The 12,684-nt window shown below is 38.8% G+C and overlaps 1 protein-coding gene across 1 annotated transcript in view; it reads right to left on the bottom strand.

Annotated features, from left to right (window-relative positions):
- The window catches only part of bin3 (bridging integrator 3), a 121,297-nt gene that overhangs the window by 91,268 nt on the left and 17,345 nt on the right, over positions 1-12,684 (bottom strand). The window contains exon 2 of the mRNA XM_052041176.1: positions 5,903-5,951. Within this exon, the coding sequence (XP_051897136.1) occupies positions 5,903-5,951 (49 nt within the window). The remainder of the gene's footprint in view (positions 1-5,902; positions 5,952-12,684) is intronic.

Below are 12,684 nucleotides of genomic sequence, written 5' to 3'. Positions count from 1 at the left end.
AAACCCTCCAAGATTTGATCTGTTCTCTTCAGATCGGAGTAAATAATGGAATAACCACTTATACAGTGGCATTCACATCGGTTCCAAAGTCTTTTAACCGTTATTGAAATATATTTGATGTGCAGTCACCATGGCAATGTTGGAAATATGGCAGTCAATTTGTGGACAACAAGCTCCCAGAAACAGCAATGATTAGGATAATCTGTTTGTATAATATTGTGTTGAAAGATGTATACTGACTGGGACCCTCCTGTTCAACTTTGAAATAATAATGTGCAATTTTGCTTTTGTACACCTTGCAGGGCAGGTAGGGTATGGTCATCATTCAAAGTAGCTGGCATTATGTATTTTTATACATGGGGTGAAATAGCTAAATTGGAAGTAAATTAGTTTGGTGCTAACTAAATGGGAGTCAAGAAATATCCAATTAGCTGTTTAATGGAAACCTAAATATTAAAAAAAAATCAATTATACATAATGATCAATTGACCTAAGGTAACATGTATTCTTGCTATGTTCAAATACTTACAGTGGCATGCAAAAGTTTGGGCACCCCCGGTCAAAATTTCTGTTACTATGAATAGCTAAGCGAGTAAAAGATGATCTGATTTCCAAAAGGCATAAAGTTAGAGGTGACACATTTCTTTAATATTTTAAGCAAGATTACTTTTTTATTTCCATCTTTTACAGTTTCAAAATAACAAAAAAGGAAAAGGGCCCGAAGCAAAAGTTTGGGCACCCTGCATGGTCAGTACTTAGTAACACCCCCTTTGGCAAGTATCACAGCTTGTAAACGCTTTCTGTAGCCAGCTAAGAGTCTTTCAATTCTTGTTTGGGGGATTTTCGCCCATTCTTCCTTGCAAAAGTCTTCTAGTTCTGTGAGATTCTTAGGCCATCTTGCATGCACTGCTCTTTTGAGGTCTATCCACAGATTTTCGATGATGTTTAGGGTCAGGGGACTGTGAGGGCCATGGCAAAACTTTCAGCTTGTCCCTCTTGAGGTAGTCCAGTGTGGATTTTGAGGTGTGTTTAGGATCGTTATTCTGTTGTAGAAGCCATCCCCACTTCATCTTCAGCTTTTTTTTTTACAGACGATGTGATGTTTGCTTCCAGAATTTGCTGGTATTTAATTGAATTCATTCTTCCCTCTACCAGTGAAATGTTCCCCATGCCACTGGCTGCAACACAAGCCCAAAGCATGATCGATCCACCCCTGTGCTTAACAGTTGGAGAGGTGTTCTTGTCATGAAATTCTGCACCCTTTTTCCTCCAAACATACCTTTGCTCATTGCGGCCAAAAAGTTCTATTTTAACTTCATCAGTCCACAGGACTTGTTTCCAAAATGCATTAGGCTAGTTTAGATGTTCCTTTGCAAACTCCTGACACTGAATTTTGTGGTGAGGATGCAGGAAAGGTTTTCTTCTAATGACTTCCATGAAGGTCATATTTTTGCAGGTGTCGCTGCACAGTAGAACAGTGCACCACCACTCCAGAGTCTGCAAAATCTTCCTGAAGGTCTTTTGCAGTCAAATGGAGGTTTTGATTTGCCTTCCTAGCAATCCTACGAGCAGTTCTCTCAGAAAGTTTTCTTGATCTTCCAGACCTCAACTTGACCTCCACCGTTCCTGTTAACTGCCATTTCTTAATTACATTACGAACTGAGGAAACAGCTACCTGAAAACACTTTGCTATCTTCTTATAGCCTTCTCCTGCTTTGTGAGCATCATTTATTTTAATTTTCCAGAGTGGTAGGCAGCTGCTTAGAGGAGCCCATGGCTGCTGATTGTTGGGACAAGGTTTGAGGAGTCAGGGTATTTATAAAGCTTTGAAATGTGCATCACCTGGCCTTTCCTAACGATGACTGTGAACAAGCCACAGCCCAAACAAACTAATGAAGGTCTGAGACCCTGGTAAAAGTTATCTGAGAGCTCAAATCTCTTGGGGTGCCCAAACTTTTGCATGGTGCTCCTTTCCTTTCTTTCACTCTAAAATTGTATAAAACAAAAATAATACACTAAAAATATCTTGCTTAAAACGTTGAAAAGAATATTTCATCTTTAACTTTATGACTTTTGGAGATCAGTTCATCTTCTACTCACTTAACTATTCACAGTAACAGAAATTTTGACCAGGGGTGCCCAAACTTTTGCAAGCCACTGTATCAGGACACCCCTTGAACATTGAAAGCTAATGTACAGAAAATGTGAATTCAACTGGGCTTTTATTTGTTTTTGTTTGACTATATAAAAGAACTAATATTGCAGTCAAAGTTTAATTGTATTATATTAAAAAAATCTTGAAAATTCTATAACTACTTTGGAGAGAGAAACAGTTTATATTTCAGGTAGATAACCTTTCCAAAATAACTTGGTGGTCCTGATGATAGGTTATCAGGCTGAAACATTAATTATCTTTCTTCACACATGCTCCTAGGTTTGCTGAGTAGTTCTAGCAATGTATTAAAGATTTCTAGCTTTTTATAATGGGATCAGTTTCGTTAATTTATTCTTCCACAACTATTGCATGTCCACAGTCCGCCCTGAGTCATTTACTATTTAACCTCTTCCAACCAAGTTAGTGGTGTAATCTCAGCATTGGTCTCCATAATAAATGACATAATTTCATAGGCACTATCTTCTCAAAGGTTTTACTTAAAGATTGCCATGGCAACCCACATTATCTGTCATAATGAGGAGGACCTTCCTGGGGGGAAACCAGCAGGCAGTGAATAAAAAAAAGTAATTTGGACCATCAAGTGCGGTGCCACATCATGCTCGGATGAACGAAAACAAGTCCAACAAAAATTCCTTCTTACGATTCAAGTTTTCTTACAGATTCCATCTAGTGAAGATTCCAATTTTGTGAACAGGTGTACACAATAATGGAAGCTCACCTGTACACATCTATAAAACTTTGCAGGTAAACACTTTTGAACTCAAGAATGTTTAAAGAGAAAAAAAAAACAGGCTGTTAAATTTAAATAATCAATAAAAATTAAAAAACCCAACCCCACCCAAAGCCACATGGCAGAACATTGCACCAAACATAATTGTGACTTGATAAAGCTATCACACGTGCCCTAGGGTAAATTCTAATGCATTAACATCACTCTAGTGCTGTGCTGTGTACGAGACAAACTGCTTACCCAACTCTACAATTTATGATACATACACCATGGTTGTGTTGAAGCATGTTAACAAGGCTGTTGTGCTCACAGAAGTAAAATCCACATCAGAATGATGCTTCCTGCAGCTCACTCCAACACAACTGGTTCATTGTATGTACGTGGACATAAACCTTTGATTATGACATTAAGCCTTCCATAATCTGCCAGGGCAGTTTTCTAAGAGCAACACGTTCCATCTTGTGACAAGATTATGTAATGCCATTTGTATAAAAATGCTTCCTGTTTCTGGAGCTCTCACTACAACTAATGTCTATCATTGGTAGTCTGGTACATAGCACCTAACTTTACACTTCAATTATGCTCATTAATCATTTTCTTAAGTTGTGCAGTATTAAAACACTACTTTTTCACCAAATTTATTATTTAAGGGGCATAAAAAGTGAGTCATACAGGATCTCTGGCAAATCAGAGAAAACATTTGCATGTCTCTTTAATGATCAAGTTATCAACCCTCATTGGTTTCAAAATGGAAAGCTATCCCTAGCAACACAGCACGCAAGCAATTTTTAATAACCTGCATCTCTCAACACGCTCCTGAAGGAAAATGAATGATGATACACAAAGCTATATTAATATAGATACTTTTAGAATAAGTGTACAGTGTCTCCTTAACAGTATCCATCCACAATATACATTATGTTTAAACCAATAATAAGTTGCATATTAAACCTTTCATGCAATAAACAGGACACAAATAAGCCACACAGCCCTACTCGTCTGTTAAGCTTCACATTGCCTTCCTCCTGCCTCAATTTATCTCACGCTTTTAACGTATTCTGTTGTATTGCACCCTCATGTATGTACCCAAAATCCCCTCAAGTATATGGAGACCTAAACAGCGTACACCAGTCTAAGTGGGTTTGAAGAGTCTTGTGTATGTACAACTTTCCTGACTTATTTCTCCAGAAATGAATCCACGTGCTTTGTTTGTTAACGGTCTTGTTATCCTGCATGTCTACTAGCTGTTAAAAGAGAAAACTATCAAACAAATCTACAATGATCTGATTGAAAAATGTCTTTTATAAGCAGAGTCCTAAATATAAACAAAAATGAAAGATTGTGTTTTGTTTAAAAAAAAAATCAGGGATTGTAGTACACAGCCCTAAACCCGACATGGTTTATAGTACTCTGGAATAAGCCAAAGTCAACAAGTTAACATGAAAAATCAAAGAGACAAAAATTGATGGAGTGAACCTGAACTGTCAGTTACAACACTGCCACCCTGGCACAAACTGTTGACAAACACACAAAGTGGGCAGTTTTCACTTTCAAATAATGTGTCAGAAAATTGGAAATATAGCTAAAAACCAATCTTTAGCAAGAAAATCAAAGTATGATTCTCAGAACTCATGCCCATTATTATGTGGATTATTTTTGGAGCATTATATGATGGTATTATAGAGCATAGAACAGTACAGCACAGGAACAGGCCCTGCGGCCCACAACATCTGTACCAACCTCAATGTCAATCTAAACTAATCCCTTTGAAATTAATACTTGACTAACTGATCTGACCTTTTTTTCACCTGGTGCAATTTCTTTCTCTTTCAAGTAAAATACATGACCCTTGTAATCAAATTTAACTCCACAGGAATTTTTTTTTAAATAAGTTTTACTTGAACTCATTTCAAAAGTAGTTTTTAAAAAAATATTCATGCAAATTCATATAGATTAGTTTTGCTTAAAGAAATCCTATTTCTAAACAATTTTCTCAGAAGAACTTGGAAGCTTTGTGGTGCACACCGTATTTCAGGTTTTCAAAAATATAAACTGGTATTACATGGCTGTTAGGATAACATGCCTTTATGTTGATAAAGGGCAACACCAAGTGAACACAGCTACATAACATCTTTAATAGCACTGAACAAAGGAACTGCCCTTAAAAGTTCCACATTTCATATCACGAGCATCAAGCAATTAAATGAATTACCTGGACATAATGGACTGGGCTGCCCCCATGACACATACAGAGGAGAGTTACAAGGTGAAGACTCCTGGCTGTACACTTTCTACAGGCATTTACAGAAAAGTTGCAGTCAGCCAAACCTTCAAAAAGTGAATCATCGGCTGATATCTGGGTGAACAGGACAAGTAACTGCATATCTCTTCAACCAATCAGATTAAAGAATTTTTCATCAGGTGCTTAGAAATGAAAGTTCAGATACTGAATTCAATGTCAAATCAGTACAGAATGCAAAATAGAAGTGGGGAAGAAGATAAGGAAAGATAGGTACTTATGACAAGTGACCAGAGTTTAAAAACAGAGACAAAATTAAAGAAGCTATTAATTTATTAAGTCACCAAAAAAAACTGAAGTGAGAGTCTGCATTTGTGTAGTTAATTTTTAGTACCAGAGGGGTTTCTATGAGCCTTGTCTGCAGCTATGACATCAAAATGGGAACTCTAATGTTCATTGAACATGAGCTGGGTGTCTCTTAGCGTAATACTGTCCTCTCAGTTCACAGAGGAATGCTGTGTCAGACACCAGCATCCAGATTCTCACACTTGATCCACGTGCGCTGATCAGCACATAAATAGCTCAAAGTACTGTTACATTCAGATCCAATCCATTTTGGAGAGAGAGAATAAATTGTTACTTACTGGTCCCTGCTAACTTCAATAACGTCAGAAAACACACCCAAACTGAAAAAAAGAGTAATGAAACCACTAAAGGCAAGAGCTAAATGTATTCTCTATGTCCGACATCTACTCACAGTCTTTGGCACGATCTGTTTCTTGGGCTGACCAATCTTGAAAGGTATCCTGCAAAACATAATTCTCACCATTACTATTTCAGAACTACATTTCCTCAGATTCTACTTTATATTAATGGTCAGCTGTAGTTCAGTTAGCAACACTTTCAACTGAGGTCAAAAGGTTGTTGGTTCAAGTGTCTCTCCAGAGAGGCAAGCGCAGAAATCTTGGTTGGCACTCCAGCACAGCAGAGCAAGTGCTGGACAATTAGAGGCAAGGTCATTCAGATGAGATATTAAAATGAGGCGTTGTCTGCCCTTTCAAGTGGATATAAAAGTCTCATCTGAGGAACAGTGATGTTAAGGACAACGTCTTGGCTCATATTTATCCCTCCATCAACATTAACAGAACAGAGTATCTGCTCATTATCACATCACAGTTTATTAGACCTTCCTGTGTTCAAATTAACTGCTGCATTTCCTACATCACACCAATGACTACACTTCAAAAGTACTGAATTGGCTATAGAAAGTTTTTGGACACTTAGACAGGAACATGAAAGTTGTTATACGTTCTTCAGCTGTTCAAAAGTGCTGAATGATTGCTAAACTCTGCTTCCACAACATAGCATCTCTAAGCTTTCGTTATTTTGCCATAAGTGTTAACCAAGATTTAAAAAAGAGAAAATACATAAACTTCCCTCTTACAATGCAGCACTATTTATTAATTTCAAACTCAAGCATTAAACAAATTATCAGCTTGATGTCAACAAGGAAATTGAGAGATATGGAGACAGGTATTGAAGTAGATCAGCCATGATCATGATGCATCTGGTTCAAGGGGCCGAACGGCCTTGCCCTGCTTTATCTTTCACTTTTTGATAATGTCGTGGGTCACAATCACCAAATAGGCACTCCAATAGGAGAACATTAAATGGATCAGTATCTGCAAAGTACCTAAGTCAAAGAGTTCTGCTGATTTCAAATGTGCCAGTACGAGTTACAAGTTCAGCTCGGGCGAGAGTGGCAAAAATTGAACATTGACTAAAACCTAGAGACCATTCACTCACTGCATGGATTCTGGATCGCAGTACTTCCTCTCCACTTCCCCTTGTTTTTTTTTAAAAACCATTAGATGGAAAAAAAATGATGGGGCAAAGTTGTTCCACTCTCAGCGTCCAACAGTGAGTAGGCTTGAAGGGAGGTATAAATGTACCGTGGTCCATGGGGCTGATATAAAGTGTACACTAGTACCAATAGAGAAAGCGGAATTCAGTTTTTTAAGCAAAAGCCTGAAAACAGCTCCATCCCAGAAGCTTCTCCAAGTGCTGAGTTTCAATCACAAACCAAACATTAAAGAAAAGCATAAGGTTGGGATCTATTGCACAGTTTATTTCAAAGGTAAACTTTTCATTCCAAAGTTGATCCTCAATGACAATAAATTTTCACTTAAATTATGAGATACAGGCAAAATGGCTAAATCCCAAGAAGCCATAATGATCTATGACCAAAACTAACTGGCAATGAGATAGGAGAGAAGATACAAGCGGTCTGGTAAAGCAAAGTAAAATTACTGGAGTTCATTGGTATTCACACTGAGTGGTTTTCAATAAAAAAAGTTTCATATATTCCTTAGTGTAAGTTTAGTCTCAATACTTGAATTACCACATTTAGATAATGCTTTTAAATTGTGGATTATTTATACTTTGCCCATTGATTACAGATTTACAAACACTCTTCAAACTGGTCAACCCATTATGAAGTTTAGTCTTTTGAAACACAGTACAGATAACTTTGAGTTAAGAAAAACAAATCAAACTTTATTCACTGCAAGACACAGTGTAGGAATGCCAGAAAATGCTTTAGTTATACTTTGCTCAAAATTTTAATATGCCACGGAAAATAACGTCAGTCAGAGATTTCTGCCATTTCCAGCCAAGACAAAACAAAGAAATTACACAAAAGATTTTACCTGACAGTCTGTTAATAGAACTGGCTCAAACTTCAAAAAAAAAATCAGCTAACTGGCTGAAAAGCTTATAGGTTTACAGCCAATCAGTGATTGACCTTCAAGAAAGATGAAAACGATGAAATAAATACAGAAAAAGCAAGAAACACTCAGCAGATCAGGCACCATCTGTGGAAAGAGAAAATGTTTCAGGTCAAAACCCTTTGGCAGAATTGTGAAAGAGAAAATAAGTTAATTTGAAAAGGAGATGGGGGAAACTGGCCAGTTCTGCTATAGGTTATCCAGCTGTAATATCAACATGGTTTTATCTCTCCACTGAAACTGCTTGATCTGATGGGTGTTTCCTACATCTCCAACATGTACTTCACAGATCTGCCTGTTCCTTTGTTTATTTTCTGACTCTCTAACTACATTTATTAACCTATCAAACAGATGGCTTTACCAACAGTTTATCATCCACCTATCATTCCTTCCCTCCGTCATCTTCAACTTAAAACTAACTCTTTGGAGACACAAGAGACTGCAGATGCTGGAAATCTGGAGCAACACACAAAATGCTGGAGGAACTCAGTGGGTCAAGCAGCATCTCTCTCTCTTCCCAGCATTTCTCTCTTTCCCAGCTCAAAGGGTCTTCAACCTGAAATGTTACCTGCTTCACTTTCCACAAGTGCTGTCTGACTTGGTTTTTCCAGCATTTTGTTTTTACTTCAATAAAGCTGTCTTGAATGCAAGAACAATTCAAAGTATTGAAGGTACATTGTCAGATAACAGGAAATAGTACAATGCAAAGCAAAGGAATTAATATTAGGCTGAGAAAGTAATTACTGAGGATTGTTTGAAAACTATTTTTCATCATTATAGTATGAAAGTTGCTGAAAAAAGACACTCTCACTATTCGAGGAATATTAAACGTTTTGTGACCCTACAATTTGCAAAATTAACCAAGAGAACCTCAACAAGAAAAAAACTTCTATAGATGCCAGCGGTCAAAGGGCAATTACAATGTTATTTTCTGCAAAAATTTTCAATTACCCGACTGGTTTTTCAACATCAATTTTCTGAAACATTCATTTTAAAGTTGCCGAGACTGCTGCAAGGAAACATTTTCAAACAAAAAAAATCAAGGCTGATGCTCTGGTAAGATTCTGAAGGAGTGCTGCACAGACATACATGGCATATTTCAGATGAGACGTTTGCTTCTACAGGTGGATGTAAAAAAAATCCCATGACACAATCTCAAAGTAGCACCCTGGAGAGTTATCCACTCCACCGTGGCCAATGTGAATGCCTCAATCAACATCACAAAATAAATTACCTAGTCAATGTCCCACTGCTGTAGGTGGAGTCTTGCTGAGCATGACTGGGCTGCTTGTTTACTACATTACAACAGTGCTGTACCCGAGAGAAAATGTACTGCATAGGCTTTAAAATGTTTTGGGCCACAGAAAGATCATTTGTGAATGTTGTTATGTATCATTGTAAATCACTCTATCCCTTCACAATACAATTTTTTTTACTCATTTCCTGTTGACAATATACAGTCATCACCATTTGCTTTTCAAATAGCACAAGCTATATCTGAATGACCGAAGAGGTATCATACCCAGGGACATACTTGTCCTCCATTTCCAAAAGTCTACCCACTACGCCATGGCTGGGGGTGGTTGAGGGGAAAGGGGTAGCTATTTCAGGTTACAAACATCTGCAAACTAGCATGCCTCGATTACAGGTAACCTATGCTATTTACATCAATGCCAAACTTAGCAATTTTAATGTTTGTTCAATACAAAGAAGATACAATGCGTGGCAAACATTATTTAGTCTGCATTGCCCCAATGTCACGTACTTGGGATTAGAAAATTCCAAGTACTTACACTCGGCACCATTCAATAAGTGGAATAGCTGCAGGTCAAGTGAAAAAAAACATTGGTAACTACTTAACAGTAATATTGTTTAACAAAAATATTGGTTACAAATCTTAAAAAAAGTCCTTCAATGCAATTTGTTTTCCTGCAGTCTCTTTTAACTTGGACAACTGAAGTGATACAGCGGGTCAGTCAGCTAGTGACAGCTTAAAATGCTGTGATGATCCCATGATTAAATGGGACACAGAATTACCTCCCTTGTTAGCATTTTCTCTTCCAAATGCAGCTGGAGCTGTCATATCCTTACTGCATTTTCTGTCATTGCTTTTACACTGATTTTCCACCATTGGTTCCAGTATCCTGGGCCACCTCCAGAAGGTCATATGGTTGAATAATCAACCTTCTTTTAACTGGCAAGCAGATAGGCCTGTTTTTCATAGTCATTAGCCATGATATGATTTTGAAAAAAAAAATCGCTTGATACTCGCATGCTGCGTCATGGTCTGTGACATCAGTCCGGCACGATGATATCACACAGTGATCTCCTTCTTCTTATCATACAGCGGTGGCAGTAATTTGCCTACTGACATCCAGGATTTGGAACCAGGTTATGTGCTGGTGCTGCTGCCTGAATGTCACCATGTGTCTTGGGAAAGGTCAGAAAGGGCAGTCTATACAACAGGTTCCACCAACTGACTTTCATTGCTGCAGTCACAACTGCGTCGATTCAAGTTTCCATCAGCGTAAAAGATGACACAAAAATTGGCCGAGTTGTGGACAGTGATCAAGGCTACAGCAAGGTACAGATCAGTTGGAAAGATGGGCGAGGAAACTGCAGGTGGATTTTGTTCTGGGCAAATGCAAGGAATTGCACTTTGGGAGGTCAAATGCAAGAGGAAAGTATACATAAATAGCAGGACCCTTAGGAGCACTGATGTACAGAGAGACCCTGGGTTGCAAGTGCATAGCTCCTGAAAGTGGCAACATAAGTAGATAGGGTGGTAAAGAAAGCATATGGCACGCTTGCCTTCATTGGTTTGTATAAAAGTAGGGAAATCATGTTGCAACTGTATAAAACTTTGGTTAGGCCACAGTTGGAGTACTGTGTGCAGTTCTGGTCACTACATTACAGGAAGGATGTGGAGGCTTTGCAGAGGGTGCAGAAGAGGTTTAGCTGGGTGTTGCCTGGACTAGACAGTATTAGCTACAAGGAGAGGTTGGACAAACTTGGATCGTTCTCTCCACAGCATCAGAGGCCGAGGGGTGACCTGATAAAAGTATATAAAATTCTAAAAGGGATAGACAGGGAATGCAGAATCTTTTTCCCAGGGTGGAAATGTCAAATACCAGAGGACACAGTTTTAAGGTGAGAGGGTGAACATTTAAAGGAGATGTGTGAGGCAAGTACTGTGTATTACTTGAGGAAGGATATACTGGCTTTGGAGGTGGTGCAGAGAAGGTTCAGCAGGTTGATTCCAGAGATGAGGGGGTTAGCCTAGGAGGAGAGACTGAGTCACCTGGGACTATACTAGCTGGAATTCAGAAGAATCAGAGCAGATCTTATAGAAACATATAAAACTATTGAAAGGGATAGTTAAGATAGAAGCAGGAAAGTTGTTTCCACTGGTAGGTGAGACTAGAACTAGGGGACGTGGCTTCCGAGATTCGGGGGAGTAGATTTAGGACAGAGATGAGGAGGAACTGCTTTTCCCAGAGAGTAGTGAATCTATGGAATTCTCTACCCAGGGAAGCAATAGAGGCTGCCTCATTAAACATATTTAAGACACAGTTAGATAGATTTTTGCATAGTAAGGGAATTAAGGGTTATGGGGAAAAGGCAGGTAGGTGGATCTGAGTCCACAGCCAGATCAGCCATGATCTTATTGAATGGCAGAGCACGCTCGACAGGCCAGATGGCCTCCTCCTGCTCCTGTTTCTTATGTTCTTATATTCTTATAAATGCAGAGCGGTAGGTGCCTGGATCATGCAGCCATGGGAGGTGGTGGAAGCAGATACGAGAGCAACATTCAAGAGGCATTTAGACAGGTGCATGAACAGGCAGGGAATGGGAGGGATGTAGACCATGTGCAGGCAGATGAGATTAATTTAATTTGGTATCAGAGTTGGCACAGACATTGTGAGGCAAAGGGTCTGTTCTTGTGCTGTATTGTTATTGGTAAGCTATGATTAAAACAGAGTGAAATCATGCTAATGTACAGCATCAACACCCACCTTGCACCAGCGGGGCTGAATGGCCCTTTTCTGTACTGTAAGTTCTCTGCTTAAAAAAAATTCTACAAACTTTGAGTTCTTGGCATCTTCATCATGGTTGCGCTGGATGCAACAAAGGCTACAAGACTAGACTACACCCTGGCTGAAATGTCAAAGAATTGCACTGTAGAACCAGCCATGCCTCTAGCAAAGTTTTTCTAATATAGTTTCAACACTGGCATCTACCCAACCGTGTGGAAAATTGCCTATTTATGCTCCAACCACATAAAGCAGAACAAACCTAGTCTGGCAAAATACCATCCAATCAATCTACTTTCAAACATCAGCAAAGTGATGGAAAGTGTCATGGATAATGTTATTAAGCAGTACTCTCTCTTCGATAATCTACTCATTTTTACTGAGTTTGCATTTCACCAAGGCCACATATATCTTGATCTCATCACAGGAGAGGTTTAAGCTTGGATGAAAAAGTTGAATCCCAGAGGCAAGGCGAGAATGACTACCTTTGAATTCAAGGCACATAGTCATTTTGACCAATTGTGGCATCAGGAAGCCCTGGTAAACTGAAGTCAATGAGCATTAAGGAGAACACGCTCCAACAGTTAGAGTTATACATCACACATAGGAAGATTGCTTTGGTTGTTGGAGGTTAATCATCCCAACCCATTAACATCACCGCAGTGTCCTAGACCCAACATTCTTCAGATGCTTCTTCAATCATCTTCCACGTCTGACAT

The sequence above is a fragment of the Pristis pectinata genome, chromosome 29 (genome assembly GCF_009764475.1).
Source record: "Pristis pectinata isolate sPriPec2 chromosome 29, sPriPec2.1.pri, whole genome shotgun sequence".
Taxonomy (NCBI): domain Eukaryota; kingdom Metazoa; phylum Chordata; class Chondrichthyes; order Rhinopristiformes; family Pristidae; genus Pristis; species Pristis pectinata.
The sequence above is the reverse complement of the archived record's forward strand: the minus strand, read 5'-3'. Positions and strand labels throughout refer to the sequence as shown.